The sequence below is a fragment of the Odocoileus virginianus genome, chromosome 19 (genome assembly GCF_023699985.2).
Source record: "Odocoileus virginianus isolate 20LAN1187 ecotype Illinois chromosome 19, Ovbor_1.2, whole genome shotgun sequence".
Lineage (NCBI taxonomy): Eukaryota > Metazoa > Chordata > Mammalia > Artiodactyla > Cervidae > Odocoileus > Odocoileus virginianus.
Genome location: NC_069692.1, coordinates 33412687 through 33439877, shown reverse-complemented (window position 1 = coordinate 33439877; position 27191 = coordinate 33412687). Strand labels below are relative to the sequence as shown.

At 36.2% G+C, this 27191-nt stretch overlaps 1 protein-coding gene and 1 non-coding gene across 5 annotated transcripts; both read right to left on the bottom strand.

The window, feature by feature from the left end:
- Positions 1-231: 231 nt before the first annotated feature.
- PNISR (PNN interacting serine and arginine rich protein) lies at positions 232-26525 on the bottom strand. Of its 4 annotated transcripts, none has more exons than XM_070450063.1 (14): positions 26430-26511; positions 20899-21074; positions 17920-18000; positions 15749-15865; positions 13633-13821; positions 12053-12276; positions 10416-10587; positions 9120-9310; positions 6655-6792; positions 5199-5298; positions 4424-4477; positions 3180-3350; positions 818-1904; positions 232-576 (listed from the first exon to the last, which is right to left on the bottom strand). In XM_070450063.1, the coding sequence occupies exons 4-14, from the start codon at positions 15834-15836 to the stop codon at positions 546-548; spliced, it is 2445 nt and encodes an 814-aa protein (XP_070306164.1). In that variant the 5' UTR covers positions 15837-15865; positions 17920-18000; positions 20899-21074; positions 26430-26511; the 3' UTR covers positions 232-545. The 4 variants fall into 4 exon arrangements, with proteins under 4 accessions (XP_070306164.1, XP_070306166.1, XP_070306165.1 ...); XM_070450065.1 differs by having other exon boundaries at positions 15749-15861; XM_070450064.1 differs by lacking the exon at positions 20899-21074 and having other exon boundaries at positions 26430-26525.
- LOC139029734 (U6 spliceosomal RNA) lies at positions 22298-22404 on the bottom strand. The gene has a single exon (XR_011481939.1). It is a non-coding gene; the product is annotated as a U6 spliceosomal RNA (small nuclear RNA).
- Positions 26526-27191: the final 666 nt, after the last annotated feature.

Here is a 27191-nt window from a genome sequence, read left to right as displayed (position 1 = left end):
TCCAAATGAAAAGTAAAGATCTGTTTCTGGCCCTCTTCTACACCCTTATAGTTGGAATCTGACAAAAATCCATGGGTACAATTTACAAACTTTGACAAACTATTAAGTTAAAACCATTTTCTTTGGGGGAGATGAGAGAAAGTACCTTTAAAACCTGTTATACAAAATTCCAGCTGCCTTTTTATAAAAGTACGTTCCTTAGACTAAAGTCATAAAATTAAGGTGCAAGAGTTTAACAAAAATGAACTAAAGAGCTTTATTGACATCACAGTACATTCAAGAATAATTTTAAGAACATTACAGCTGAAAGAGAATGGCATGTTTATAGTCTTATTATGCACTATTTTTTGAAAAAAAAAATGTAATAGAAAGAAATCCTATTAAGTAACTTGGAGCAGCATTTGAAAAAAGTACACCTATTTACAGATTAAAAAAAAAAAAATTCTGGTTTCACCTACACAGCCACAAATATGCCTCTATAATGAGACAAGCCCTTAAACTCATGGAATTTTTTAAACATCATGGCATTCTTGCCACACCATTCCTCAGCGTTTACGACGGGGAGGGGTCGTTGATCTGAAAAAAAGAAAGGGAAAAGATAAAATTTAAAAATAAAAATGTATTTTATACTAAAGAATCTGCAATTTTCAAATAAATATTATTATATAGGATTTTTAAAATTACTTATGATTATGATCATTTATCAAGTACCAAACTGAGTTTATTAAAGAGAGAGAGAGAAAGGACACTTTCAACTTTGAATAAATTCAAATTTTTTTTTAAAAAATCAGACAAAATACTTTAAAAAGTATACTACCTTGATCGGGACTTAGACTTGTGTTTGCGGCTTGCCTTCTTACCAGACCTTTGAGATTTCTCCATGGATCTCGATCGACTATGTTTAGGCTTCTTAACCTTCTTTTCTTTGCTACTTCCTGGAGATTCAGAACTGCTCCTTCCACTAGAATCAGAGCCTGAATGTTTTTTACTATCTTTGGTAGTGCTTTTCTTACTATCCTGTCTAGAATCATGTCTTATGATTTTAACAGATATAGAACCACTCCTAGAGAACGTTCTTTCACTTTCTCGTTTCCTTTTTAACCTATCGTCCTGACTACTGAACTTAAAGTCCTTTTCTTCCCTTTTCTGTTTCTCTTTTCTTTTATCCTGTTCACGTTCCCTTTCTTTGTCTTTCTTTCTCCTATCTTTGTCTACACTTCCACTCCTCTCCTTTCTCCTCTCTTGTTCTTTAACCTCACCCTTATGCTTATGACTGCCTCCACCAAGACTTCCACGTTGATCATCAACTTTACGTCTATCTCGACTCCTACTACGACTGGACCGATTGGTTCGCCTATCCCTTGAGCGACTTCTACTTCTACGTCTCTCTCGGGAAGGACTTCGATTTCTTCGTCTTTCTCTTTCAATGCTATTTCTATTAGATCTCCTCCTATCTCTAATCTTTACTCTAGCCCTATTGCTCTCTATTTTAATTCTGCGAGAGTAACTTCTACTCCTACTACGCCTAGCTTTAATTGTTGGAGATCTACTCCTACTATGTCTCTTTTTTCTTTTAGGAGAAGAAGACCGGGAAGAAGTGCGACTGCTACCTGAGCTAGAACTGTATGAAGAGCTAGAGACAGAACTGCTAGTGCTGCTGCTTCGGCTATTGCTACTGGAACTACCACTGCTAGAACTTCCTGATCTACTCCTTCCTTGCTTCTCTTTTTCTTTATGCTCTCTTTTTGGTTCTAAAACTGACGTCGTTTCACTTGGAGTTCTTTTCTTTTCATTAACCACATCACCATCTGCTTCTCTTGCTTCTAGTAGTGATAAACTATTTTGCTCTTTATGGATAAATTCATTCATCTCTTTTGTAACCCTTTCTGATTGCTGCTTTTCTTCTGAAACAGAAAAAGACAAAAACAGTAAGAAAGGCAAACATACAGTGAAAAACTTCCATACTAGAAAATTTCAAGCTATAAGACTATAAAAATAAAGCAGCACCGTTCAACAGAAATAAAAGGCAGTGAGCAATTCAGGGTTTTTTAACAGCTACTTTCAACAGCTACTAAACAGTTTTTTAACTGCTACTAAAAAGAAACAGGTTTGAAATTAATTTTCATATTTTATTAACCCAACATATAAAAAATATAATTTCAACATGCAATAAGTTTAAAAGAAAATAAAAATATTCTGCTCTTTTTGTATTGTAAAGTCTTTGAAGTCCAGTGTGTATTTTATACCTACAGCACATTTCAATTTAAGCTGGCCCCAGCTGAAATGCTCAGCAGCTACATGCACTTGGCTACCTGTCTGGACGGTACAACAGCGGTGTACCAAGCGCAGAGGCACAGAAAAGCAAGTAAGGAAACATACACAGTAAAGCAACCTAAAGGTGAATTAGTGATTTATAGTGAATTTTTGGCTGTTAGCTCAATAATTACTTCTGAAATTGTCCAGTAAGATTTTTCAAACAATAAAGTCTAAGTAAATATTCTTTCACTATTCCCAGTATCATTATATAAACTAAGAGCTGTACACACGTATAGCATTTTACATAATTAAATTCTACAGAGAAGTTGCTCAGTTGTGTGTCACTCTTTGCGATTCCATGGACTGTAGATTACCAGGCTCCTCCATCCATAAAATTTTCCAGACAAGAATACTGGAGTGGGTTGCCATTTCCTTCTCCAGGGGATCATCCTGACCTGGGGATTGAACCCGGGTCTCCCACATTGCAGGCAGACCCTTTACCCTCTGAGCCACCAGGGGAGCCCAACTAAATTCTAAGAAGTCCTCTACTGTCCTTAAATATGTGAGCTATAAATTACTCTTCAACAGCTTACAATGTATTCCTTTCAAAAGTCTTTTCATTTTAGGAACTTCAATGAGAAATAAAAAGACACCAAACAGCTTAACTTACAGTCAGTAGAATTAATGTCTCCCAAAACAAAAAAATAGTTTAACTTTTATAAACTACATACTTTGAAAAATTAATTTCGACTTTTAAGTTTGATAAAAATTGCAAATGAATCAAAAACCTTAGTTTCAATTACATCACGTAGCATTTATAATCTAGCTTTGAGTCTATCGTGTTATTTTTAGGTTGGTTAAAAAATAATAAAAAGAAATACAAACTGAACTGTACAAACACTAAGTGAATCTAAAAGATATACCTTCCATCTGTTTATCATGTAACAGCTGTTGTTCTTTTTCTTTTCTCCAAAAAGCTTCCTGTTTTTGCCGGATTCGATGCCGTAATTCCTCATCATCAGTGTCAGATGACTCAGAACCTCGGTTGCTCCTCTCATCTTCACTGTCTCCTGATCCATAACCACCCAGTCCACCTGTGTGCATAAAGCCCAGTCTATCACATGTAAAGATTATTCTACTCACTAAAAACTTTTTAAGGTCCGAGAAGAAAGCTCATTTCTTTTTTCATTGCCTTTTCTTGGAAGAATATGCTTATTCGGGGTGGGGAGGAGCATAAATTACAATGCTTAAGGAGTACACAGAATCCTCAAGAAAACTGATACTTAGCATCTTATTCTTTCGAGAATATTTCATATATTGCTCACCATAGGGAATCTTGAAAATGACTGTCTTATTGTCCCTGCTAACCAACAAAGCTATTTAATAGGGCAGTAACAAAGCCTTACCAAAGTATAATCAATTCAAACTACCTTACACAAGTTTATGATGATCCTGAAAATATTTCTAAAATTAACTTTTTCATTGTTCAAAGTTCAAAAATCCAAGGGATGCTAAATATTTTTTTCCTAACGAAATTAGAACACTGTAATTCTCAATGGTACAGAAATGGCAAGGTGCTATATAACTGCTCCCCACCCTGAAGTGATCTAGATAGTAGTCATAACAAAATCACATGGGCATTTGGTTTTACCCATTTCTGCTGATCCTCACAAATATTAATTTGAAACGCAGATGTGGAAAAGGCAAGTTCAAGCTTTTATACACTTGATACTGTATCATGCAAATGGCAAATTATGAACAACACTACTATCACGATCTAAGAAAAACCCTTTCCTCTATGGTAAGACTTGACTTGCTGCAATACAATCTAAATTAAGGTCCTTAAAAGCATTTATGGATAGGTTCTTCCCTAAGGCATGTATGCAATAATTATGAAAGTGAGCTCAAATGCTATCATGGCTAAATTATGAACTATTACAACTTGTACTAATAAACTATGAATTAGTCACCACATTTATAATAATCTCACTGTGAATACTTTAGTTTAAAAAAAAAAAAGCAAACCTTTTAGAGACTGATATAACCCTAAGACCTAAATTTTATACACTGCGTAGGCCCAGTACAGTTTCTAAGCAGAACATGTAGAGAGACAAGGTAAGCGCGACTTTCCCTTTAAGTCCCTCTCGAAAATAAGGAGAACACTTACCGAGTCCAGTGAGGGAGGCCAGTGCACTGGACTGTGCCAGCTGTTTTGCAGGAGCTTTGTATCACATCAACAACAGGAACAACATGTTAACACAAATAGCCACGATTTCATAGTCATGAGAGTCTACGGTATTGTTAAATCTACTACTATTGCTGCTTTGTGGGGAGAGAAGAAACATTAAAAACATGACATTCATTTTAAACCAGTAGTATGTCTGGCCTTGAAATTATCTGATGTGAGCTGAAACTGGTTGATAATGAGGGAAAATGTTGACCAATACACTGGTATTTTTGTTTTTGAGGTATGGACCATAACTAAAACTTTCTTTCAATATACTTTTTAAGTGTTACTAAAAATATGCAGGGGTGGGACATATTACTTGCTTCTGTAAGAATTACAAGTGGTAACTGTGAAAATTCTGAAGGTTCATAATTCAATAGTCAAACTAAATGCATTAGAAATCATATACCTAATACCATGGTATCTATATATTAAAAAAAAAAATCAGGTGAAATTGAACATCAAGAATTTTCCACAGTACATGTTATAGAACAATAGCAAAATTGCTAATTTGTGCTTAGGTAGGTTGGATAAAACAAAAATATATGTACAGTTTTAATATGCTGTCTACAAATCTAATATTTCCCAAAGAGTTAGAACATGCAAGAAAATCCATAATCTGCTAGTAATTCAACATGGACAACAAAAAAGTCCAAAGTAGCCACCAAAACCAAAGAGCCCCAGCAAAAGAAAACCGAGAACACCCACAATATACCTTTCGTCGCCTTCCGGTGTGCGTCTTTGGCTATGTAATAAATTTCTTCATCTGTGACATCCAGGAGAATTTCAGTCAGAAGCATTTTTGTCAGCAACATCTAAGGAAGGATATTTTATATACTTGTTTTTGATTCCTAATTTAATTATTACAGTTGCTAACACAGTTTGACATTTTCAAAAAAATTAAAAGGCAAAGGCATTTTATAAAACATGTTTAAAGATCAGATTAGCTATTCTAAGGAACAGAGTATCTTGAAAATTATTGTAAATGATCAGAACTTTAAAAACATTTTAAATCATATGGATTAAAATATATATAAGAATTTATTTGTAAAGCAGAAACACTGAATTCTAATTCTGGAGACAAAACACTTTTTTTTTAAGTCCCTGTTAGTAAAAGTTTCCAGAAGTGTTTTAAGTTGAGAGGAATATCTTTTCACTTAATAATATTATTAGTAAGCACCACAATACTAGTTTCTTATGTCACTTAGGAATTTACATTAACTCTCAGCTCAAAGTAAAATCTAAGGGGAAAAAACAAGGTAAATAAGGAAACGGCAATAACTGCATTTTGTGAAATGAAATCCTTTTTTTATTACTATAGTATAGCATACAGTAGACTTGAAATAAGAGCTGCATTCTAGCACTCATTTGGCTACCAACAGCTGTTTCAAATGTGGACCTCTCTGGGATCCAGATTACTCATCTACTAAAATAAGAGTACACCGCATCAGCATCATCTAAGGACATTCCAAAGATCACTGACCAACCAACATGAGAAACGCAGCATATTATATACCCAATCTCATAAATCTACAGTACACATTATAGACATTGAAGGCTGTGAAGTCTTTCAGTAAAACATCTTTAACTGTGTTAAACCTAGAGCTTCCTAAATTTATTTTTGTATACATTCTTTTAATCTTCTACAGTATACAAAAAACACACTTTTGACTCTCTGTGACCCCATTCATGGACTGTAGCCCACCAGGTTCCTCTGTCCATGGGGATTTTCCAGGCAAGAATACTGGAGTAGGTTGCCATGCCTCCCCTCCAGGTGATCTTAACTCACGGATCGAACCTGGGTCTCCTGCATTGTAGGCAGATTCGTTACCATCTGAGCCACCAGGGAAATGTTCTCTTGGGTCCCATGTAGTATTAATAAAACATTATTTAATCATGCTGTCGATACTAGAAAATGTGCTTAATAACTGCTTTATAAGCTATGATTTCATATATTATGAGTTACTTGGGTTTTGCAGACACTAGTGCCCAGCAAATGTATATCTTATAACTGTTTTACAACTTCTCAAGTTTAAGATAGCCAACCAAAAATTTTTTTTAAAATTATTAACAAAATAAATCCTGTAATATAATGCTGAATGTCATTACATCTCAAAAAAAATTTTTTTTAAAGCCTGTACAAGGTAAAGGTAAGAAATTTAACATTCTACCATTTGATACTCTTTCTCTTCTTCAGTCATCTCTGGTTCACTTTGCTCTTCTTGAGGAACTGGAGATGGACTTCTGGTGACTTTTCCACTGCTTGCAGCCTCAACGTTTTCAGTGTCTTCATCTTCCTCATCACTATCCTAAAAAAAAGTAACGGCACTTTTTGGGCCACCAAAATTCATGCTGATGTGATAATTATCTTAAATATTCTATTTTAAAACCCCAAATTAAAGTCTATGAAACAGATACAGAAAAATGAAATTTCTCTCTAAATAACACTTTTGTGCTACAGATCTCATTTGGTAATTTAAAGAGAGGAAATACAAGATTAAAAGATGGCTTGTGAGAATCAATTTCAATTTTTTCCCTTAGTTAAGTTTTCCTAAGATAAATAACTAGAAGCACATCATGCCCAGAGATTGATTTAATTAATATACATTATATATGATGGTCCTGAGATGAGTGGTATGTAGAATTTTGGATAAATGAGCCACAGTCATATATTCAGTATAACTTTTATAGCTGTAAATTTAAGCTTACCTAAAATCATGTGACTTAAAAAAAAAAAAATCTAAAGTCAGTTTCCAGATCTAAACTGCTTACTGAAATTTGCTTTTTTTTTTTTAAGCTACATAATGGACAGATAAGCAAGAAATGAGGTTTCCTTCAGATAGAGGAAATACCAGTCATTTGTCTCTGTATAGTGTTAGGTTTTCAGTATCCAGATGGCACAACTTAAAAGGTAGATTCTTCTTTAGGCAAAGAAATATCCCACAGTCACTCTTAACAATCGTACTAAGTAACAGCCACGGTGGTCACCTGAAAAATTCTATGCAAAGACTATTCGAACCAGAGGAAGACTACAAGTAAAAACAAGTCCAAAGGCATCTGGGAGAAAAGGGAAGACAATCTGCAGTTTTGAGAATTTTTTTTTTTGGACACTTAAAAAAACATATCAAAACAGGAACTCTACTATTTCACGTAGAGATTTAAAAATCTTTTTTTTCAAGATAAATTTTAATAGTGGCAGCCTGTGGTTTCTTATCTGCAAAACACCCAGAACAAAATCATATCTTTGGTATCGCTGTTTTGCTAAAAAAAAAAAAAAAAAAAAAAAGTAGCTTATGGCATTCATGGAATTGAAGCAGAGCCAGTACCTGCTTGAAGTGAAGTGAAAGTCGCTCAGTCGTGTCCGACTCTTTGCGACCCCAAGGACTGTAACAGTCCATGGAATTTTCCAGGCCAGAACACTGGAGTGGGTAGTCTTTCCTTTCTCTAGGGGATCTTCCCAACCCAGGGATCGAACCCAGGTCTCCCGCATTGCAGGTGGATTCTTTACCAGCTGAGCCAACAGTTAATTTGCTGTCCTTGAAACTTATTTCTGAAGGAAAAAAATGGTCTTGGGAGGAAGAAGAATTTCCTGAATTGCACACTGGCCAGTGCTGTGGCTGTCATACCAGCTAGAGGCATATTGCTGCTAAAAACAAAAAAATTCTCAAGCCATTCATGCCATCTAACTGATAAGAGATTTAAAGAGTTAAAACCTTATGGTACTTTCAGTACCTGTCAAAAAGTAAGTTATTATATCCTCAAGTTTAAGTATAGCTGTTTTATAGGCCATCATTAGGGAGTTCACTGTACTACAATAAAGGAACAGAGATTTGTGTGTCAAGGTAAAACCCATTATCTAGCATCTCACTGAGTAATTTCTCTCTGAAATGAAACAGTTTATACATTTGCTGCCCTTTTCTCTTTACTACCCTCAGTAACACATATATAAAAATAAACTCCAATATACTTAACTGAAAGTTAATCTCAAGGATACTACTCTAGTACTTTTTCAAAGACTAAATTAATACCTATTTATTTTTATAAACTTTAAAAAACTGAAATATATTTGATTTACAATGTTTCAGGCATACAGCACGTGCTTTAGTAGACTTTTTTTTTTCAGATTCTTTTCCATTATAGGTTATTACAAGATACTGAACACAGTTTCTGTGCTATACAATAGGTCTTTTTTATTTTATATATAGTAGTGTATATCTGTTAATCTCAAATTCCCCATTTATCCCTCCATCTTTTCCCTTTGGTAAATTTAAGTCTGTTTTCTATGTCTGTGAGTCTATTCTGTTTTATAAGTAAGTTCATTTGTATCTTTTTAGATTCCACATATGTATTCTTTTAGATTCCACATACAACGGTATCTGTAAATGGTAAACTGGTGCGTCCGCTGTGGAAACCATCTACAATAGCTAAGACTTGGAAGCAACCTAAAGGTCCGTTGACAGACGAATGGATAAAGATAAAGGAATACCACCCAGCTATAAAAAGGAATGAAATAATGCCATTTACAGTAACATGAATGGACCTAGAGATTATCATACCAAATGAATTAAGTCAGAAAGTCAGTTAACTTTTTCACATAGATGTCACAAGGAGTTTCAGATCAAGAAAGTCTACTTACAAATTTACTTCTCTGAGGTAAACGAGGGCCGTCTCCTCCTTCAGCATCATCTGTGGCCTTCTTTTCTTTTTTGGACAATTGTGAACGTTGTTGCTCCATTCTTTCTTTCTCCAACTTCTTCTGCTTTTCACGTTCCATTTTTTCAAGACCTTCTCGAATCCAAGCTGGAAGAGTCCTGCGTTTCACTGCATCTGTTTCACATGGAACAAAATATTCGTAAGTCAGTTAAGTAAAAATCATAAATGCATGAGTTCTCTATTCTTAAATTTCTACAATCCTTGTAGGTTAAAAAAAAAATTTTGGTGCCCTTTAAGTGCTTTTGAAAAATACTATCATTCTCTAGCAAGGCAGTGGTAATAAAAACAATTCACCAAACATTATGCTTTTCTTTAAAATCATCATTTTTAATAGCAAAGGAAATATGGCTTTAACGCTTATAAGGTGCCAGGGCACTGGGAGAGCCCATCATCTCACTCAATCCTACAAAAGTCCTGGAAGACCACCTCATCTTTTCTAAGTGACGAAACTGATGCTCAGGGATTAAGCGTCGTGTTCCAGCTTATAAGGACAGTAGTGATGTGGGCTAATTCAGAGCCAACTGTTACACTATGTTGTTTCCTAAAATATTGAAAGAATTACAAAACCATGAGCCTTCACATTAAGAATTCATTTGAGTATTATTCATTAAGTTAAAAAAGTTAGAATCTATTAATAAAATGTCTACTTTGTGATTAAAAAAAGAAAGACTCAAATGCCCTTAAATTAAGTGCTGGATTTGGGCTTCCAGATAAAAAGGAACATATATATGTAACTTACTGATGGCAATAAAATAGTTCTATTATGTTATTTAAAAATTAATTTTTTTTTTTGCCAAAATACTATGGAAAGTGAATGAAATAAGTCACAGAAATCAATCTGACAGCAGTACATCCAATGAACTGAGAGTGGAGAGTCCATAGAGAATGAATAGGTTTCAGAAGGGGGAACTGATCATATACTCGCAAAATGTATCTAACTATCAACAGCAAAGAAACATCAACATGTTATGGTTATGATAAATTTAAATTTTACAACAAAAGGTTGAAGTTTAAGGTAAAGATTTTAAAGAAAATTACTCAAAACTAAATATTTTAGATAGTATCTTTTTTATAATTTTAAGATTTATGACTATAAAATGACAGGACTTTAAAGTATTAATTCCTAACATATGAGAGTATTAGAACAGTTTAAGAAAACAAAGCATCCTTTTTATATCATCAAGAAGTCATGCCAACTGTGGATCACTAAAATAGCTACCAATTTGTGGTGGCTCCTGCTTCACAGGAAGTGCAATAGGTGAGCGCTGCCGATCCCTGAATGATGACGGTCTTTCTCTTCGATTCTGGGGAGGTGCCGGAGGTCCTGGAGGTCCTGGTTGCCAATAAGGAGGATGAAATCCACCTTGCGGTGGACCAAAAGCAGCCCCATGCTGAAAGAGTATTGCAGTTTATTTTTCTTCACATTAATACAACATACTCTCTGGGACACACGTGTGTTATGAACTGGGACAGTAGAAATCCATGTGTGCAGCAAATCCAAGATTTCCATGGTTCTAATAGCCACCGATATTTCTGTAGCCCTAGGCTTACTTTTCTTAAGAAAGATAAAGATTTTCTGCCTATGTAAATCAAAGAGCCATATAAAATCCAGCTTTTAATATAATACATTCAAGAAGTATAGAAAGATATATATTAATATGTTTTTTCATTCTCAATCCATTTGTCAACTACTCCTTCCACTACCAAGAAATCAAATAAATGTTAATTTTTCTGTAACTAGAAAATTATAGGAAAAAAATTTTAATCGATTTCAACTTCCTACTTATAAACTTGCTATTTCTATAATCTTGCAAGAAATAACTATTTTAATCAAAGATAAAAGCTACTGAATCATTCTATTAATTTTTTTGTTGTTGCAATTTTGCCATTTTCAGAGGCTTTTCTAAACCAGATGCCAACAGAGTTTTTTATCTTGTTAGAATGGGGATCTATGAGCAAATGCTGTGTGAGGAGAAGCTCCCCATGACTAAATTTTTTCAAAACAAACATTTGTTGTCATATCTATATGTCAAATATTCTTATAAAAAAAGGTATCTGAGTATGCATGAATAAGGGGATTACTGTCTCAAGGTTAATATTGTTCACGTTTATGCCCATTATCCGTATAATTAGTGAAACAACATATGGGTTTTTTTCCAAAATTTTTAATTATAGCTTAGTTTAAAGATAACAAATGGCAATCAATTATTTCAAAATAACACCTAGCACTGTAATTTAGGGTAGACTCTGGCAAAGTGATTAGAGAAAATAAAGCCCCACATGACACTATTCCCCATAGAGTTCTATGTCCCTAGGAATGAATCAGATGCTACAAGGAAGTATGTACAATTCCATTAACATGTCATGTTAGAATAGGAAAAAAAAATGACAACACTAGAAAAAGTCTTACTCTACACAGCAGAAGGAACTGCATTTAGGAAGATGATCTATGTTCTTCATGTATTTTACTCATGTCTTAACCATAATCTATTTTTGATAAATAATGTATTCAACTACTGTGCATTTTCTAAACTTTATTTAATATTTAAAGGTACCATCTTGAAATTATAAATTAGAAAACAAAACATTATATAGCTATTGTACTTACACATTTCTCATTTTATCCAAATTTTTCCCTAACAGTCCTTTATACCATTTTCCTAAGCAAATAAAAAACCAGAAAATAAAAACCTAATAATTTTAATACTCAAAAACTAGTAACTTCTTTGACACATACATGCTTATCTGTACAAGACTGAAAAGTGAAACATATATCTTAGATACTCTTGATGAGACACTTCCAAAGAATGGGTTACGTGCACATCTACAATATTAAAGCAACAAAATATCTTTCACCTGATAGTCAAACTGGTTCACTGGCCCCACTGCAAAATTATCGGGTGGTCCACCAAAGTTGTGATTGTTCTGGTTAAATATATGCCTGTTGTCAGGGGCAAATTCCCCACTGTCCTGACTGTTGCTGTCTTCGGAAGGAGGAACAATGTCCATTGGGCCTGGTGTTGGTGGCATCCATGGCTGATCTGGAGGGGGGTGTGGGGGCTGCTGATGCATTCCCCATTCTATTTAGGATTCAGGCATAAAAACATTCAACAGGGGGTTATAACAAAAGCAACACAAATTTTTAAGATCTCAAGAAAGCTAGATTTTTCAGTAAAGAAACGGATTAAAAAACTCTATGACTTCTTGGTCAAATTCCTTTCGTATATCTTAAAAATAAGCAATGAATCTAATAAATAATTCAAATGCGCTAACTACTACTCTAATTTATATCCTAAACAAATGGAAACCAAATGCCCAAAATTACTTTTAATGAACATAACAAAATCCAAAGCAAATTTCTGTTCAATTTTTCTATTTGTGTTCAGTAACAATACCATAAAAATAATACCTTCAGATTTTTATATAATTTCTTTCTTCCATGAACACATTTATCCTCACAACATCCCTGTGAGGTAGGGAGAAATCAGGTACTATTTTTGCCAATTTCAGGAGGGGAAACTGAGGCACACAGAGGTTTAAATCACTTGCCTGGGACACAAAGCCAGCACAGTAAAGTTGGGTAATGAGAATGCCAAGATGAATCACCGATGAACTTGGGAACCAAAACATTTTCAAATGTGGGAAAATTTGGCATAGACAAGAAAACTAGAAATGAACTCTCTCTTAATATTAAAGATTAGAATATTCATTATTATTTTAAAAGTGATATCAGAGGATTACTTCTTGAGTTTTCCATTCTCACACTGAGGAACAATAAGTACTAATAAGAAAACGGAGCTATGACTTCACTGTTAGCATACTCAAATGTAAGATTCATCTATAAATAATTTGAAGTGACTGTTAAAAATAACACAAGTCATAGAAAAATGAACTAGCATCAAGGAACCTAAATCACACTACAAAGTAAAAAAAGCAAGCAAACAAAAAAAATATACAGATAAAAACTTATGGAAGATCTTTACTATCTGAAAAAAAGGGAGGAGAAAAATGAGCGGATGGTAGGGGCAGAGTATATGTGACAGACTAATCTGTCACAAAGTGACACGATTTTTCTTTAATTAGAGACTAGACATGCTTTGCTCTGCCAGCGCTGCTGCTGAGAGGCCAGAGGTGCAACAGAGAGACACAGAGTGCTCTCTTCCCTAGGTGCCAAGTGAGGTTGCCAGGCTCCCCGCCCCTGTCAGCCTAGGAATGAAGAACCAGAGAGAAGCAAACTGAGTGCCACAATGCTAGCAGAGTGAGTACAGAATAATTCAGCCATAAAATTTCAAGGTCAAATCTAACTGAAACTGCCTAGTCTTCAAGAAGTATTTATTTCAAGAAGTCATAAAACTAAGCAAATTAAACAATTTAATTTTAATGCTCATTTTATTTTAAAATTGACTCCTAAAATTTGGAAAACATAAACAACAAACCTGGTTGCCACATTCTGTTAAAGTTTGAATCCCCTTGGAAATTCCCATGATTATTTGGACCAGACTCCATTGTAGACATATCCTGTCCATTTGGCATCATTCCTGGTGGTTGTTCTACTATGCTTTGCTGTCCTGAAGCTTCTCTTTGGGCAATCCAAGCTTGAGCCAATGCAGCCCAGTCAATCTGGCCTAACAAAATTTAACATAGTGGAATTTGACATTCAGAATGTAGGAGCTAAAAGAACATGACTCTATGTAAAACAAGCATTTCAGTTAATCCTTACTAGAGATTTTAAATATTACAGGATGTTATAGTGGAAAAAATGCTTAAAAATAATGCATATGCAGGTTACAAAATAAATAACCTAAGACATTCAGAAAAGGACTTTACAAAATAACCAATTTCTGCTGCTACTGCTGCTGCTAAGTCACTTCAGTCGTGTCCAACTCTGTGCAACCCCATAGACGGCAGCCCACCAGGCTCCCCTGTCCCTGGGATTTTCCAGGCAAGAACACTGGAGCGGGTTGCCATTTCCTTCTCCAGCGCATGAAAGTGAAAAGTGAAAGTGAAGTTGCTCAGCTGTGTCCGACTTGTAGAGAACCCATGGACTGCTGCCCACCAGGCTCCTCTGTCCATGGGATTCTCCAGGCAAGAGCACTGGAGTGGGGTCCATTGCCTTCTCCACACCAATTTCTAGTATTATTCATAAGAAAATTTATTCCCTGTACCTTAGTCTATTGAATTTTTAAAAACTCTTACTCTTTTTTTTAAATCACTATAAGAACAAATGATTAAACTCACTCTTTCTCAGACAGGTCCCATTCAGGTCTACACTGGATCCTACACATCTCAGGTGAGTATAGCTAGCTATTTCTGTTCCTTTTCAGTCACCTTTGTTTAGCATCTTTAACTCCTTTCTCTAGTCAAAATATATCTCAACAACTTTAGTCATTTTTATTCAAAATTCATTGTTTCCTCTATCTTCATCAAAAATCTATAGCTTCTACTCATGTGATTAAAGTGACTGGAACTGTACATACATGTGGTACTACCCATGTCCATTTCCTGGTTTTCGTGTTATAACATAAACATGTAAAATGTAACCTTTCAAGGAAACATAAACATTACATGAGATTCCCTGTAATCCCTTTTGTAACTTCCTATAAATTTATAATTATTTCCTAATAAAAGGTTTAAAAATCATAAAAAAAAAACTACAGCTAACATTTTAAGATCTAACAGTATTAATAAAGTAAACAATGTAGATTGACACAGGTTTTTACATCTCAATTTAGCTAAGATCAAATAAATATATTCTCATACATTCTGACAAAGGTGAAGTTAAACTTGGTAATGTATATCTAAAACTTTAAGTGTACAATTGTGATCTACCAAACCTATTTCTTAGCTTTTTTTCCTATGAAAATAATTGGACAAGTAATAATGGTATGTATACAAAATTAGGGAAATGTCTTCAAAAAGTCAAGTCACAGACAATCAATCATAAAAGTGGATTTATTACAGTACACTCCTATAACAGAGTGGTATGTAGCTATTAAAAAGAAAAGAAATAGGAAAGCCTTAACTCAGTAAACACAGGGCAGTAGAAGGGGTCATACCAATTAAGCAAAATTGCCTATGAATTAACCACTGTTAGAACTCAGTAATAAATGGGCGATCCCTATGCCCTTTTCTGCATCTATATAAGCTTGAGATAATCCATATTAAAGGGAGATTTTAAAATTATATAGTATACCATCAGTTGATTATGATCTCCATAGAATCTTAAGACTCAGAATTAACAGCAGAAATATGATTAACCTAAGCAACACATTTAAGAAAGACTTTCTTCAGAAAACAAGAACTAAATCAGTTTTAGAAATATAAAATCTATACAAAGCTTTCTACCCTTTGAGGAAATATTCCAAAGGGAAATCCATTCCTTTATACGTATGCTAGGTAAGATGATTGAAGAGAAAAAATCAAAATCCAACCATAAAATGATCCAATAAACCAATCTCAATTCTACCTCCCTTAATCCTTGTGCCTATCATCTTCCACCCATTTCTATACACCTCCCTACTCCACTCCCCAAAATTCAATTTGTTTCCTTACTTGGATCCTGCTGGTGCTGGAATGACTGCATCCATTGTTGTTGGTTCAAAGGCCACTGCTGCCAAGGTTGTCCTCCTTGATCCCACATCCTGACTTTTAAAATATATGTTTTTCTGTCTTCAACAAAATAGTTTAAAAAAGAGAGAATGAGTGTTATTTAATGTTAAAAAAGCTCACACATCAGAAATTATTATATGATTTTACATTTATGTCATCAGAGCTCTAAAATTCTGCTCAAAAGGTTGCCAGAAGCAACTGGAATTTTTTGGTTGGCAAGCAAGAGTGGAAAATTTCATGTTAACTCTGGTGTCAAGAGTTTGGAGGAAAGCATAGCTCTAATCAATTTAGCTCAAAGGGGGAAAAAATCTAATTTTTCTAATTTTTTCTAATCCTAATTTAAAATCTCATATAAACCTGTGGAATGTAATTATTTTGAACATTATAATAAAAAAGGTTTATCTATTTAGCCTCCCATAATCCAAGACTTTACTGAAGAGGGTAATCAAATAGCTCTAGTTAAAGAAAACTTTTCCTAATAAATTTCAGTTAATGAGAGCAGAAGGTAGAATAGATTCAGAAAACTGTCATATTGTCAAACCTAATAAAAACAGCTGATTCACACAGTCTTAGAAGAAAGGTTGATGGGAAATCAAAAATTCAAAGGTTACCAAAATATCACCCCTACAGATTATTAAATGTCTCATGAGACACAATATTATGTCCCCAGAATTACTATTTTCACCGAAAATGTTTACCTGAATCCAACTGAGCTTGGAAAGTCACTCAGTCATGTCCAACTCTTTGTGACCCCATGGCCTACGCAGTCCATAGAATTCTACAGGCCAGAATACTGAAGGCGGATTCTTTACCAGATGAGCCACAAGGGAAGCCCAAAATATGGGAGTGGGTAGCCTTTCCCTCCTCCAGGGGATCTTCCCAACCCTGGAATGTGGAAGACCTGGGCTCGATTCTTGGGTTGGGAAGATCCCCTGAGGAAGGGAAAGGCTACCCACTCAAGGATTCTGGCCTAGAGATTCCACGGACTGTATAGTCCATGGGGTTGCCAAGAGTTGGACACGGCTGAGCGACTTTCAACTTTCACTTTCCAGTGTGAAGGAATTACAAGGGGACAAAGGCACTGGCCAAAGAGTATCAAAAGAAACAATCAGACAAATCTACAAGGTGAGATAGCCCACAAGACAAGGTTTCCTTTTTATTTTGGCCACATCATGCAGCTTGCGGGATCTCAGTTCCCTGACCAGGGACTGAACCAATGAAGCCTAGAATCCTAACCACTAGGTGACCTGGAACTCCCCAAGACCAGGTTTCTTAATATATAATTAAGATGGAAAAGTAGGGGTAAAAGACATATGTTAATAACTATTAAATCTAGCTGATGGGTATGGGGACAGTTTAGTCAACTGTAAACTAGCTTGAAAACTTTCACAGTAAAAAGTTTTAAATGCCTACAAGTCATTTTTATACTTTCTCCAACTCAGATATACAACCCTGTTCAAGAATCTATGACACACATAGTAGGCAGAGTATGTTTCTTTATTTTTTGTACCCCAGGGCTTTAGCATATAGCAGGCATTAAATAAATGTTTACTAAATGTGTCCTTTCAAACTGACCCTTTCCTCTATTCTAAGAACAAAACTATTTCTTAGTATTGCAGGATCACAGAGTATGAAAGCCAGATATTATGGAAGTAATAGACACCAACTTAAATACAACAATGGGCTATTACAATCCAGGCTTTTAAACTTGCAACTAGTCTTTGTTGCATTCTCAGTGGCAGATCCTGACCTCTCAGTTGAACACTGTGAATTAGGGAAGATGCATTCCTGTTATACCTTATTTATTTATGAGTCAAGTGTACTTACTTGTCTTCTAATTGTATTATATGCTCTATTATAATGTATTATTAGAATAAGACAAAACAGGCACTAATTTAGTACTGCACTTGAGGCCAATAACTGGACTGGGTATCAATTCCAAGCTGCTTTTTCTGATCTTTCTTCCAATTTCCTCTTTTCCAACTATACCTTTAAAGTTCTTTAGAAGCTAATGACTCATTAGCACTCCTGAAAACTTTAAATAACTTTAGCTAAAAGGAAACAAATAAATAGAGGAACAGCCAGAAGAAACACCAACTGCTATTTTGACTAACCTCAGAGGTTCACCTTCTGTTTAAAATTTAGGATGATTCAGAACTACAGCTTGGGAGCATAGCAGCAAGATTACTTATGTCCTGGAAAAAAAAAAAAGTGAATGTTTGCACTTAAATAATAAAGAGCTATTAGAATTAATAAAAATAAATTCTAGAGATGCAACACAAAAGTGTGATCATCTCCAAATTAATCTGAAACTTTTTCTTACATTAATTTTATGAGAAAAGATTTACCATTGTAAATTTAAAGGAAACCAGTACGTCAGAAATGAGAAAGCAAAGCTTTTAAAACATTTTTCTTTCAAAAATTTCTTTTTTATTTACTTGAACAACTCACTAACAATATAAAACATGTCAAGCAATTTAGGAACTGTCATTCGTTGTTGTTCTGTCACTAAGTCATATCTGACTCTTTTCCACCCCATGGGCTGCAGCAGGCCAGGCTTCCCTGACTTTCACTATTTTCCGCAGTTTGCTCAAACTCACATTCATTGAGTCAGTGATGCCATCCAATTATCTCATTCTCTGTTGCCCCCTTCTCCTCCTGCCCTCAATCTTTCCCAGCATCAGAGTCTTTTCCAAATGAGTTGGCTCTTTCCATCAGGTGGCCAAAGGATTGAAGCTTCAGCCTCAGCATCAGTCCTTCCAATGACTATTCAGGGTTGATTTCCTTTAGGATTGACTGGGTTGATCTCCTTGCTGTCCAAGGGACTCTTAAGAGCAAGCGTCTTTCAATTGCTTGGCTACAGTCACTGTCTGCAGTGATTCTGGAGACCAGGAAAACAAAATTTGTCACCGTTTCCACTTTTTTCCCATGTATTTTCCATGAAGTGATGGGACCGGAGGCCATGATCTTTGTTTTTTGAATGTTGAGTTTTAAGCCAGCTTTTTCACTCTACTATTTCACTTTCATCAAGAAGCTCTTTAGTTCCTCTTCACTTTCTGCCATAAGGGTGGTTTCATCTGCATATCTGAGGTTGTTGATATTTCTCCTGGCAATCTTGATTCCAGCGTGTGCTTCACCCAGCCCAGCATTTCGCATGATGTATTTCGTATACAAGTTAAATAAGCAGAATGACAAGATACAGCCTTGACATACTCCTTTCCCAATTTGGAACGAGTCTGTTGTTCCTTGTCCGGTTCTAACTGTTGCTTCTTGATCTGCATCCAGGTTTCTCAGGAGACAGGTCAGGTGGTCTGGTATTCCTATCTCTTGAAGAATTTTCCAGTTTGTTGTGATCCACACAGTCGAAGGCTTTAGCGTAGTCAATGAAGCAGAAGTAGATATTTTTCTGCAATTCTCTTGCTTTTTCTACAACCCAATGGATGTTGGCAATTTGATCTCTGTTTCCTCTGCCTTTTCTAAATCCAGCTTGTACATCTGGAAGTTCTGTTCACATATTGCTGAAGCCTAGCTTGAAGGATTACGAGCAGTACCTTGCTAGCATGTGAAATGAGTCCAACTGTATGGCACTTTGAACATTTTGGGACTGCCATTCTTTGGGATTAGAATGAAAGCCGGAATTGTCATACATGCCAAGAAAAAAAAGGAACATTTTAAAAGATCTCATCTATCTGATATGAACTTGATACAAATAAGGTAATAAATTCAGATTCTTCCATGGAATTCTAAGTTTAAAAATTACATCAGCAAGGTGAGAACAATTTGTCCTTCAAATAGTTTCATCTCCTTCCCATTATATTAATACCTTTCTAAAGCTGATAGACCTTCCAAAGGTACCGGACAGCTTCTTGCTGTCCTAAAGTCTATGACCCTGCAGTCACTAAACAACAAAGGAATAAATAAGTCTATAGGTTCTTCTTTCCCTCTGTTTACTTTTATTGTTAACCCTGTTGACTTACATACATGAGAAGCAAAAGGCTGGTGTTTAAGCACAGCTTACTATGTTTTACAAAGCTCTAACAGCACATCAGAGTTAATGCATAGATTTTTCTGTGATAGGTTGTAAGCTCACACAATGCAGGGACTATAATAATCTCTATCTAGTGTCTGCTGGGGTTGCAAATAGATGTGTACATAATAAAATCACTTTAACATATCAATGATGTATGTTGACTATCATCATTGCCAATACGCAGATTTACTTTTCTGGAAACCACTCTAAAAAGTTTCTTTTACTTACTCATGTTTAATGGTTGTCACGGCCAATTTTTTCAATTTCGCTTTTAAGTTTTCTGATTATCACTCGTCACCTAGACTTCAGAACACAAGCTGATGATGCCTATCTATACCACTCACTAGCTATGTGAATATGGGGAAATTAACTATTCTCTAATCCTTGGTTTTCTCAACTCTTAAATGGTAGACATAATAAATGTCTACCTCATAGGGTTATTGTGAAGATTAAGTGGGAAACATACAAAAACTGGGCACAAAAAGCTTCAATAAGTAGTAGTTAATATCCCACCAAGACTTTCTCACGATATTTTTGACAGCACTCAAGTTTACAACTGGGGACAGGCAGGGGTGATCAAGTCAATCCATTTCTACTCAAATTCCATTTTCTTACCTTAAAGCAATCTAAGAGTTATCCAGATTTCATTTTATCTTAGGGGAAAAAAAAACTTTTAGCTCCCATTTCTCACAATATCATAAGCTGAAGCTTTTATTAAACAAAACAAAGCAAAATTTTTCAAGTTTTCCTATAGATTTTATGTGCATATTTTCAAAAGTGATTTGTATTACTTGTACCATTTCTCTGTTTGCTAAAACCAACCATTCTATTGTTACTTTACTTTCCAAAGCTTTGTTCCCTCCAAAGTTTTTATAAAAGCTATTATTCAAATACAGTGTTTGATACACTTAGGCTGAGAAAAATATGGAAACAATGTGAAATTGTGACAAAAGCAGAATAAAAACATCTACTTCTGCTTCACTGACTACACTAAAGATTTTGTATGGATCACAACAAACTGTGGAAAAATTCTTAAAGAGATGGGAATACCAGACCACCTTACCTGCCTCCTGAGAATTCTCTTTGCAGGTCAAGAAACAACAGTTAGAACAGGACAAGGAACAACGGACTGGTTCCAAACTGGGAAAGGAGTACGTCAAGGCTGTATCTTGTCACCCTGTTTATTTAACTTATGTGCAGAGTACATCATGCGAAATGCTGGGCTGGATGAAGCACAAGCTGGAATCAAGATTGTGGGGAGAAACGTCAATAACCTCAAATATGTAGATGATACCACCATTATGGCAGAAGGCGAAGAGGAACTAAAGAGCCTCTTGATGAAAGTGAAATAGTGGACTGAAAAAGCTGGCTTAAAACTCAACATTCAAAAAACAAAGATCATGGCCTCCAGTCCAATCACTTCATGGAAAATACATGGGGAAAAAAATGGAAACAGTGAGAGACTTTATTTTCTTTTGTTCCAAAATCACTGAAGATGGTGACTATAGCCATGAAATTGAAAGACGCCTGCTCCTTGGAAGGAAAGCTATGACAAACCTAGACAGCATATTAAAAAGCAGAGACATTACTTTGCCAGCAAAGGCTGGCATTTACAAAGTAATATACATTACTTTGCCGTATAGGCAAAGCTATGGTTTTTCCAGTAGTCATATACGGATGTGAGAGTTGGACCATAAAAAAAGCTGAGCGATGAAGAATTGATGCTTTTCAACTGTGGTGTTGGAGAAGACTCTCAAGGGTCCCCTGGACTGCAAGGAGATCAAACCAGTCAATCCTAAATGAAATCAATCCTGAACATTCATTGGAATGACTGACGCTGAAGCTCCAATACTTTGGTCACCTGATGCGAAGAGCTGACTCATTAGAAAAGACCCTGATGCTGGGAAAGACTGAAGGCAGGAGGAGAAGGGGATGACAGAAGACGAGATGGTAGGAAAGCATCACCAACTCAATGGACATGAGTTTGAGCAAGCTCCAGATGGTGAAGGACAGGGAAGCCTAGCGTGCCGCAGTCCATGGAGTCACAAAGAGTCAGACATGACTGAGTGACTAAACAACAACAATAAAATGCTTTAGTTAAACCTGCAGCTGAGAAACTTTACTTTTCTACAGAAAATGAATGTTGAACAAGCATGTTGGTAGAACACCAAAGTCTCAGTCTCTTTGGAAGGCAAGTTAACAGTAGAGTATTTTAAACAATTTTAAATGCTCATTCCTCTGAGCCAGCAATCCCACTTCAGGGACTTAGAACCATGGATGAGCATACTCAGCATCTAACTCAAAAACCTGTAGCATGTCTGCAACAGTGAATATCGGCTTTTAGTGACACTCAAAAGGCAACAGGTGAGTTAAGAGTGAACCATACAGTGGACTGTTATTTAGCCATTAAAATGAATAAGGTAGATTTTTTTTTTTTAAATCATAAGTTGCCAACAGCACTTAAAAATATGGAACGCTTCACGAATTTGCGTGTCATCCTTGCGCAAGGGCCATGCTAATCTTCTCTGTATCGTTCCAATTTTAGTATATGTGCTGCCGAAGTGAGCACTGAATAAGGTAGATTTTTATATGCTGACATATACTGATGTACAAATTGTATTATGAATTGTATAGGGAGAAAAATATGATACAGGATCAATAATGATGCCACTCAAAGTTTTATTTTTTTAAGAATGCAATTTAGTATAGAAAATTCCTAAATTACCAAAAAGTTCTTAAAACTGCTAAGTTCTGGAGAGGGAAAACAGAGATCAGTTAATTTTAATTTTTTATTTTCTTTCTGTATTCTTTGAATTATTTAATTATGAGTGCATTTTAAAAAACAAATCTACTATAGATTTTTAAAGATACAAAGAACCAAGAAGCTGATCATCAAAATTTTTATGTGTTTTATCTTGACTCAAGAATCTTCTTGAGGGCATAGGAAATATCTTATAATTATTTCGAATTCTCCAAAGAGCTTTGTCCATATTTAGTGGTAAAATATTTTACTCAGTCACTGAAATTTATTATCAAGTAAATATATTAATATTCATTGAAGATGACATTCTAGTACTGCATCTCTGACTTTGTAACATCAAAAATCAATTTCAATCTATTCATTCTTCGCTTAGCTTTAATTTTAAAGATCCAGAAGCTCAATTTCTCAAGTTTAGAGAAATGTGATCATTGATGAGCTGGGCTGCAAGACTTTCCCTTCACAGGGTTAAATTAACTGCTATTTCCTTTGAAAGAACTGGGATTTGGGAAGACCAGAAACATCAACAACCATGGTTTGCATCAGATCATGCACATTTTCATACACAGCTACAAAAATCTAGTTTATGAATATGACCAGTGTTATGGATTGAACTGTGTTCTGCTAAAAGCTATGGTGAAGTCCTACCCCCACTTCCATCAACTGTGAACATGGCCTTCTTTGGAAATAGGGTCTTGGCAAACATACTAAAATGAGGTCATACTGGATTAAAGAGGGTCCTAAGCCAGTATGACTGGCGTCTTAAGAAAAAGAGAGACAGACATTGGGAAAATGCCATGTGACCACAGCAGCAGAGACTGGAGTAAATTGTCCAGAACCAAGGAAAGCCAAAGACTGCTGGGAACCAACAGAAACTTGGAAGAGGCAAGAAAGCATCCTCCCTGAGAGCAGAGAGGAAGAGAAGAAAGAAAAGGAGGAGGATGGTGGGGAGGACTCTTGAGCACACATGCATGACCCTGTCAAAACCTTTAATTTCAGTCAAACACTTGTAGGCTGGAGAACTGTGAAAGAACAAATTTCTGTTGCTTTAAAATCAGTCTGTGGCAATTTGGTACAGTATCTGTATGAAACTAACAGAAACAGAAATGACCATAAATTATTTATTTCTTAAATGACTCTATATTAGAACAATCAATTGTTCTAACAATTGCTATGAGGTTCTTAAAATTACTCTTTTAAATGACAATCATTAATATTTGCAAAAGTCATCTTAAGAGACTGTATGACAGATGAATGAGAATGAAAATGTAGTGTTTATTTTAAAGCCCTTAATGCACCAATTGGAAAATCAAAGAAATACAGAAATACACCCATCCTTTGGTGCGTATAATGAAGTTTTTCATATCAAACACAAACCACAAAACACAAACCTTCTTATCCCTTGCCATTTCAGTCTTACACTCATGGTAACTGACCTCAAAGTCAAAAAGAATATATTTGGATCAAGTCAGATTACTTAGAAATGGCACTAACAAAGTCAACCTTGTAATCATTTGAAATATCGTAACTTTTTTTGCTACTTGATGTGAAATGCATTTTAGTATATACCGAAATACTTCCATAGCTTGCAACTCAAGAGAGGTAATCAAAAAATATTGGAGAATTGAATCCTTTGTTTATAGACAACAAAAACAAGTGATAACTGAAAAATAAATTTGGAAGAAAAAAATTGTAGAAAATCTAAAGAAAACAACTCCCAGTAGCAATAAAAACACTTGCCTTTGCTCTAATACTATTCTCCAATTAAGGAAAGTAATCAGGGGTTGGTAAAGCAATAGCTGATTCTTAGAACTGGGGCAAGAAATATATAAAATGAGCCTGGAACATATTGCAGTGCCAGGAAGTAAGATGATGCTCAAAAAGAGGGATGAGGAAGATGGCAGGATGTCAAAGGTGCAGAGTAGACAACTCAAAGAGCTGCCCATGTCCAAAGGTGGAATAATTTGGGCAATAAAATAAAGTAGTGCTGGATTGCAACACAAACTTGGCATAAATATTTATGAATCTTGACATAAATAAATGATTAAAATAAACTGGAGGGAAGAGACAAATCTATGCAGAGGCATTCCAAATAAATTATGTAGATACTCCATCATAAAGGAGGGAGAACTTAACTCTACTCCTTAAGCATGGACTGTGCAAAGTGACTCCCAAAGAGTACAGTATGGAAACGGGAAAGTGGACAGGGGAGAGTATACTCCGGAGCAGTTTGACAAACACTACCTCAAGAAGGTGACCAAGGTCAGCATCAACTGGGTAAGTCATGCTCATAGTATGTAGCCTAGATGCAATGTGATGAAAAACGCACTGAACCTCTGTGATCTTCCTCCTCAAAAACCCTGATACCAGTCTTATCATGAGAAAAACAATAAATTCCAATAGCAGGTCACCCTACAAAATATCTGGCCAGAACCCCTAGAAATTGTCAAGGTCACTGTGTTACTTTGCTAGGGCTGCCATAACAAAGTACCAAAGACTGGATAACTCAAAACAACAGAAATTTATTTCCTCATTGTTCTGGAGGCTGCTAAGTTTTTCTCTTTTTTTTCCAAAAGAGCAGTACGCACAGGGAAGTAATCATTATAACATTACTGAAGTTTCATTACAACACGTAGGGCCCATGCTAATGACCTCATTTTACTTCTTTAAAGATCCTATCTCCAAATATAGTCATATTTTGAGGCACTGAAGTTAGGACATCACTGTACGAATTTTCAGCCTGTAAAAGCCATAGAAAACAAACTGTCACAACCAAAGAAGACTAAGGACATAAAACCATTAAATTTATATGATATTCTAAATAGGATCTTGGGCTGGAAAAAGGATATTAGGTTTAAACTTAGGCAATGTCAATAAACTAGGGACTTTAAATAATAATGTATCAATATTGGCCCATTCAATGTAACAAACATACCATACTAAAGTTAATAGAAGAAACTGCGTGCAGGGTGGGGGAGAGGGAGTAGTTTATACAGTAAATCTGTACTACCTGCTCAATTGTTCTGTAAATCAAGAACTGTTCTAAAAAAAAAAAAAATAAAGCCTATTAACAAAACATTTTTAAACAGTCTCAAGAACACCTTAAACGAACAGATTTACCTTACCCACAGCCCACATCACCTTACAAAACAGTTTTTGTTGCCTTTGCCTTGCTGCACTCCAACCAGAAACTCCAAGTTTATTTTGCTGTTCTATGAATTAACCACCAACAATCAGAATCTGTCGAGGACCCGCGAGGTTCAGACGACAATAATATCTTCTATAGGATAATGAAACTGAAATGTTGCATGCTACCTTTCTGTCCCGAAGTTTAAGACATAGTCTCTAAGACTTTAAAAATACAAGGATAATACAAACTACGGAACCCAACTGTACTTAAAAGAACACGGTTGCCCTTGGCTGCGCCTGCGTAGTCTCGGCTACAAGACACAGAAGGTCCAGGGCCGGGCCCCCGCCTCCTCCGCTCCCCTGCACCCCCTCCCCATGAGAGGGTTCCCACCGCGCAGGCGCAGTGCTTAACGGCCGGTCGGGAGCCCGACAATCACTCCCTTCTCATCGGAGAGGGAACTCGCGTGGTTAGAAGGAGAGCTCGTGAGCACGCTCTTTCCATAAGAACATTTCCTTTTCACCGGGAGCACCTCCGTGATTCATCAAGTCAGGCGGACACCACCGCTTTAAGGGAGAAGAGGTTCCAGCGGTCGCGCCAAGCAGCGTACGCAGGCTACGTGTTTAACTTATGCTACCTTTGCCACTGAAACCAAGAAAGTTGTAATGGCCTGGCAAGTCCCCACGCCTAACCGTTCAGCACCACTTACCCACTCTGTTTCCGGAACACCGCTGTCGCCACCGTTCCTGTTATAGCTCTCCAACCCTTTCGATGCTTCTACTTCTTCACGAACAAGACAAGATGGCGCCCGATTAGTCTCACCCGGAAGTGAATCATAATAACATCCGTTAGTCACCTGAAGCCATACTGTCCCCCATCCAGGTCTTTGAGCACAGGACTGGACCAAGTTAACATGTTGCGACGCCATTTTTGTTATGGGCAAAACCACCTCGACTTTGTAAAGAACACAATGCAACTATCTGGACGTTCTTGTACTTTACCGTTTAAAGTATCCAGCGCCATGCCTGACCCATTTTTATCTTCACAGTGAACAGAAAGCCAAGACTTTAAGTATTCTGTACAGAGCGCGCTCAAAATTTTTACTTTAGTAACGTGATCCTATTTCAAGGGGATATGTGTTGGCTTCCGTAAAGGTTGAGTTCGCGGGACTACTTTTCAGACTACGGAGGGGCCCCAGGATCAAATGAGACAACTGGCGGGTTGCTCGGCGCACCCTGAGCCGGATTTCAGGACCACAAGAGTCTGGCCCGAACTTCCACAGTACTCCCAGCTTGGGTCTCACCAAGCGCCTCCAAGGGCCCCGCCTCCAGGGAGACCGGACATCGGTGAAGTGACTGGTCTGGATGAAGAGATAGCAGAGACCTTAGCTGACCCCGCAGCGGCGGGGGGAGTCTTTGTTAACCTCGAAAACATCGCGCCCCCTTCCGGGGGACACTTAGCTCTACCTCAC

Bases quoted from the DNA above. Each gene is read 5' to 3' on its own strand.
- PNISR (XM_070450064.1), bottom strand. From the start codon at position 15,836: ATGTGGGATCAAGGAGGACAACCTTGGCAGCAGTGGCCTTTGAACCAA. The intron at 9,311-10,415 runs GTAGCTATTTTA...CATGTGAAACAG, and splicing joins GCAGGAGCCACCACAAATTG to ATGCAGTGAAACGCAGGACT. The intron at 577-817 runs GTAGTATACTTT...TCTTTTTTTCAG, and splicing joins AAGTCTAAGTCCCGATCAAG to ATCAACGACCCCTCCCCGTC.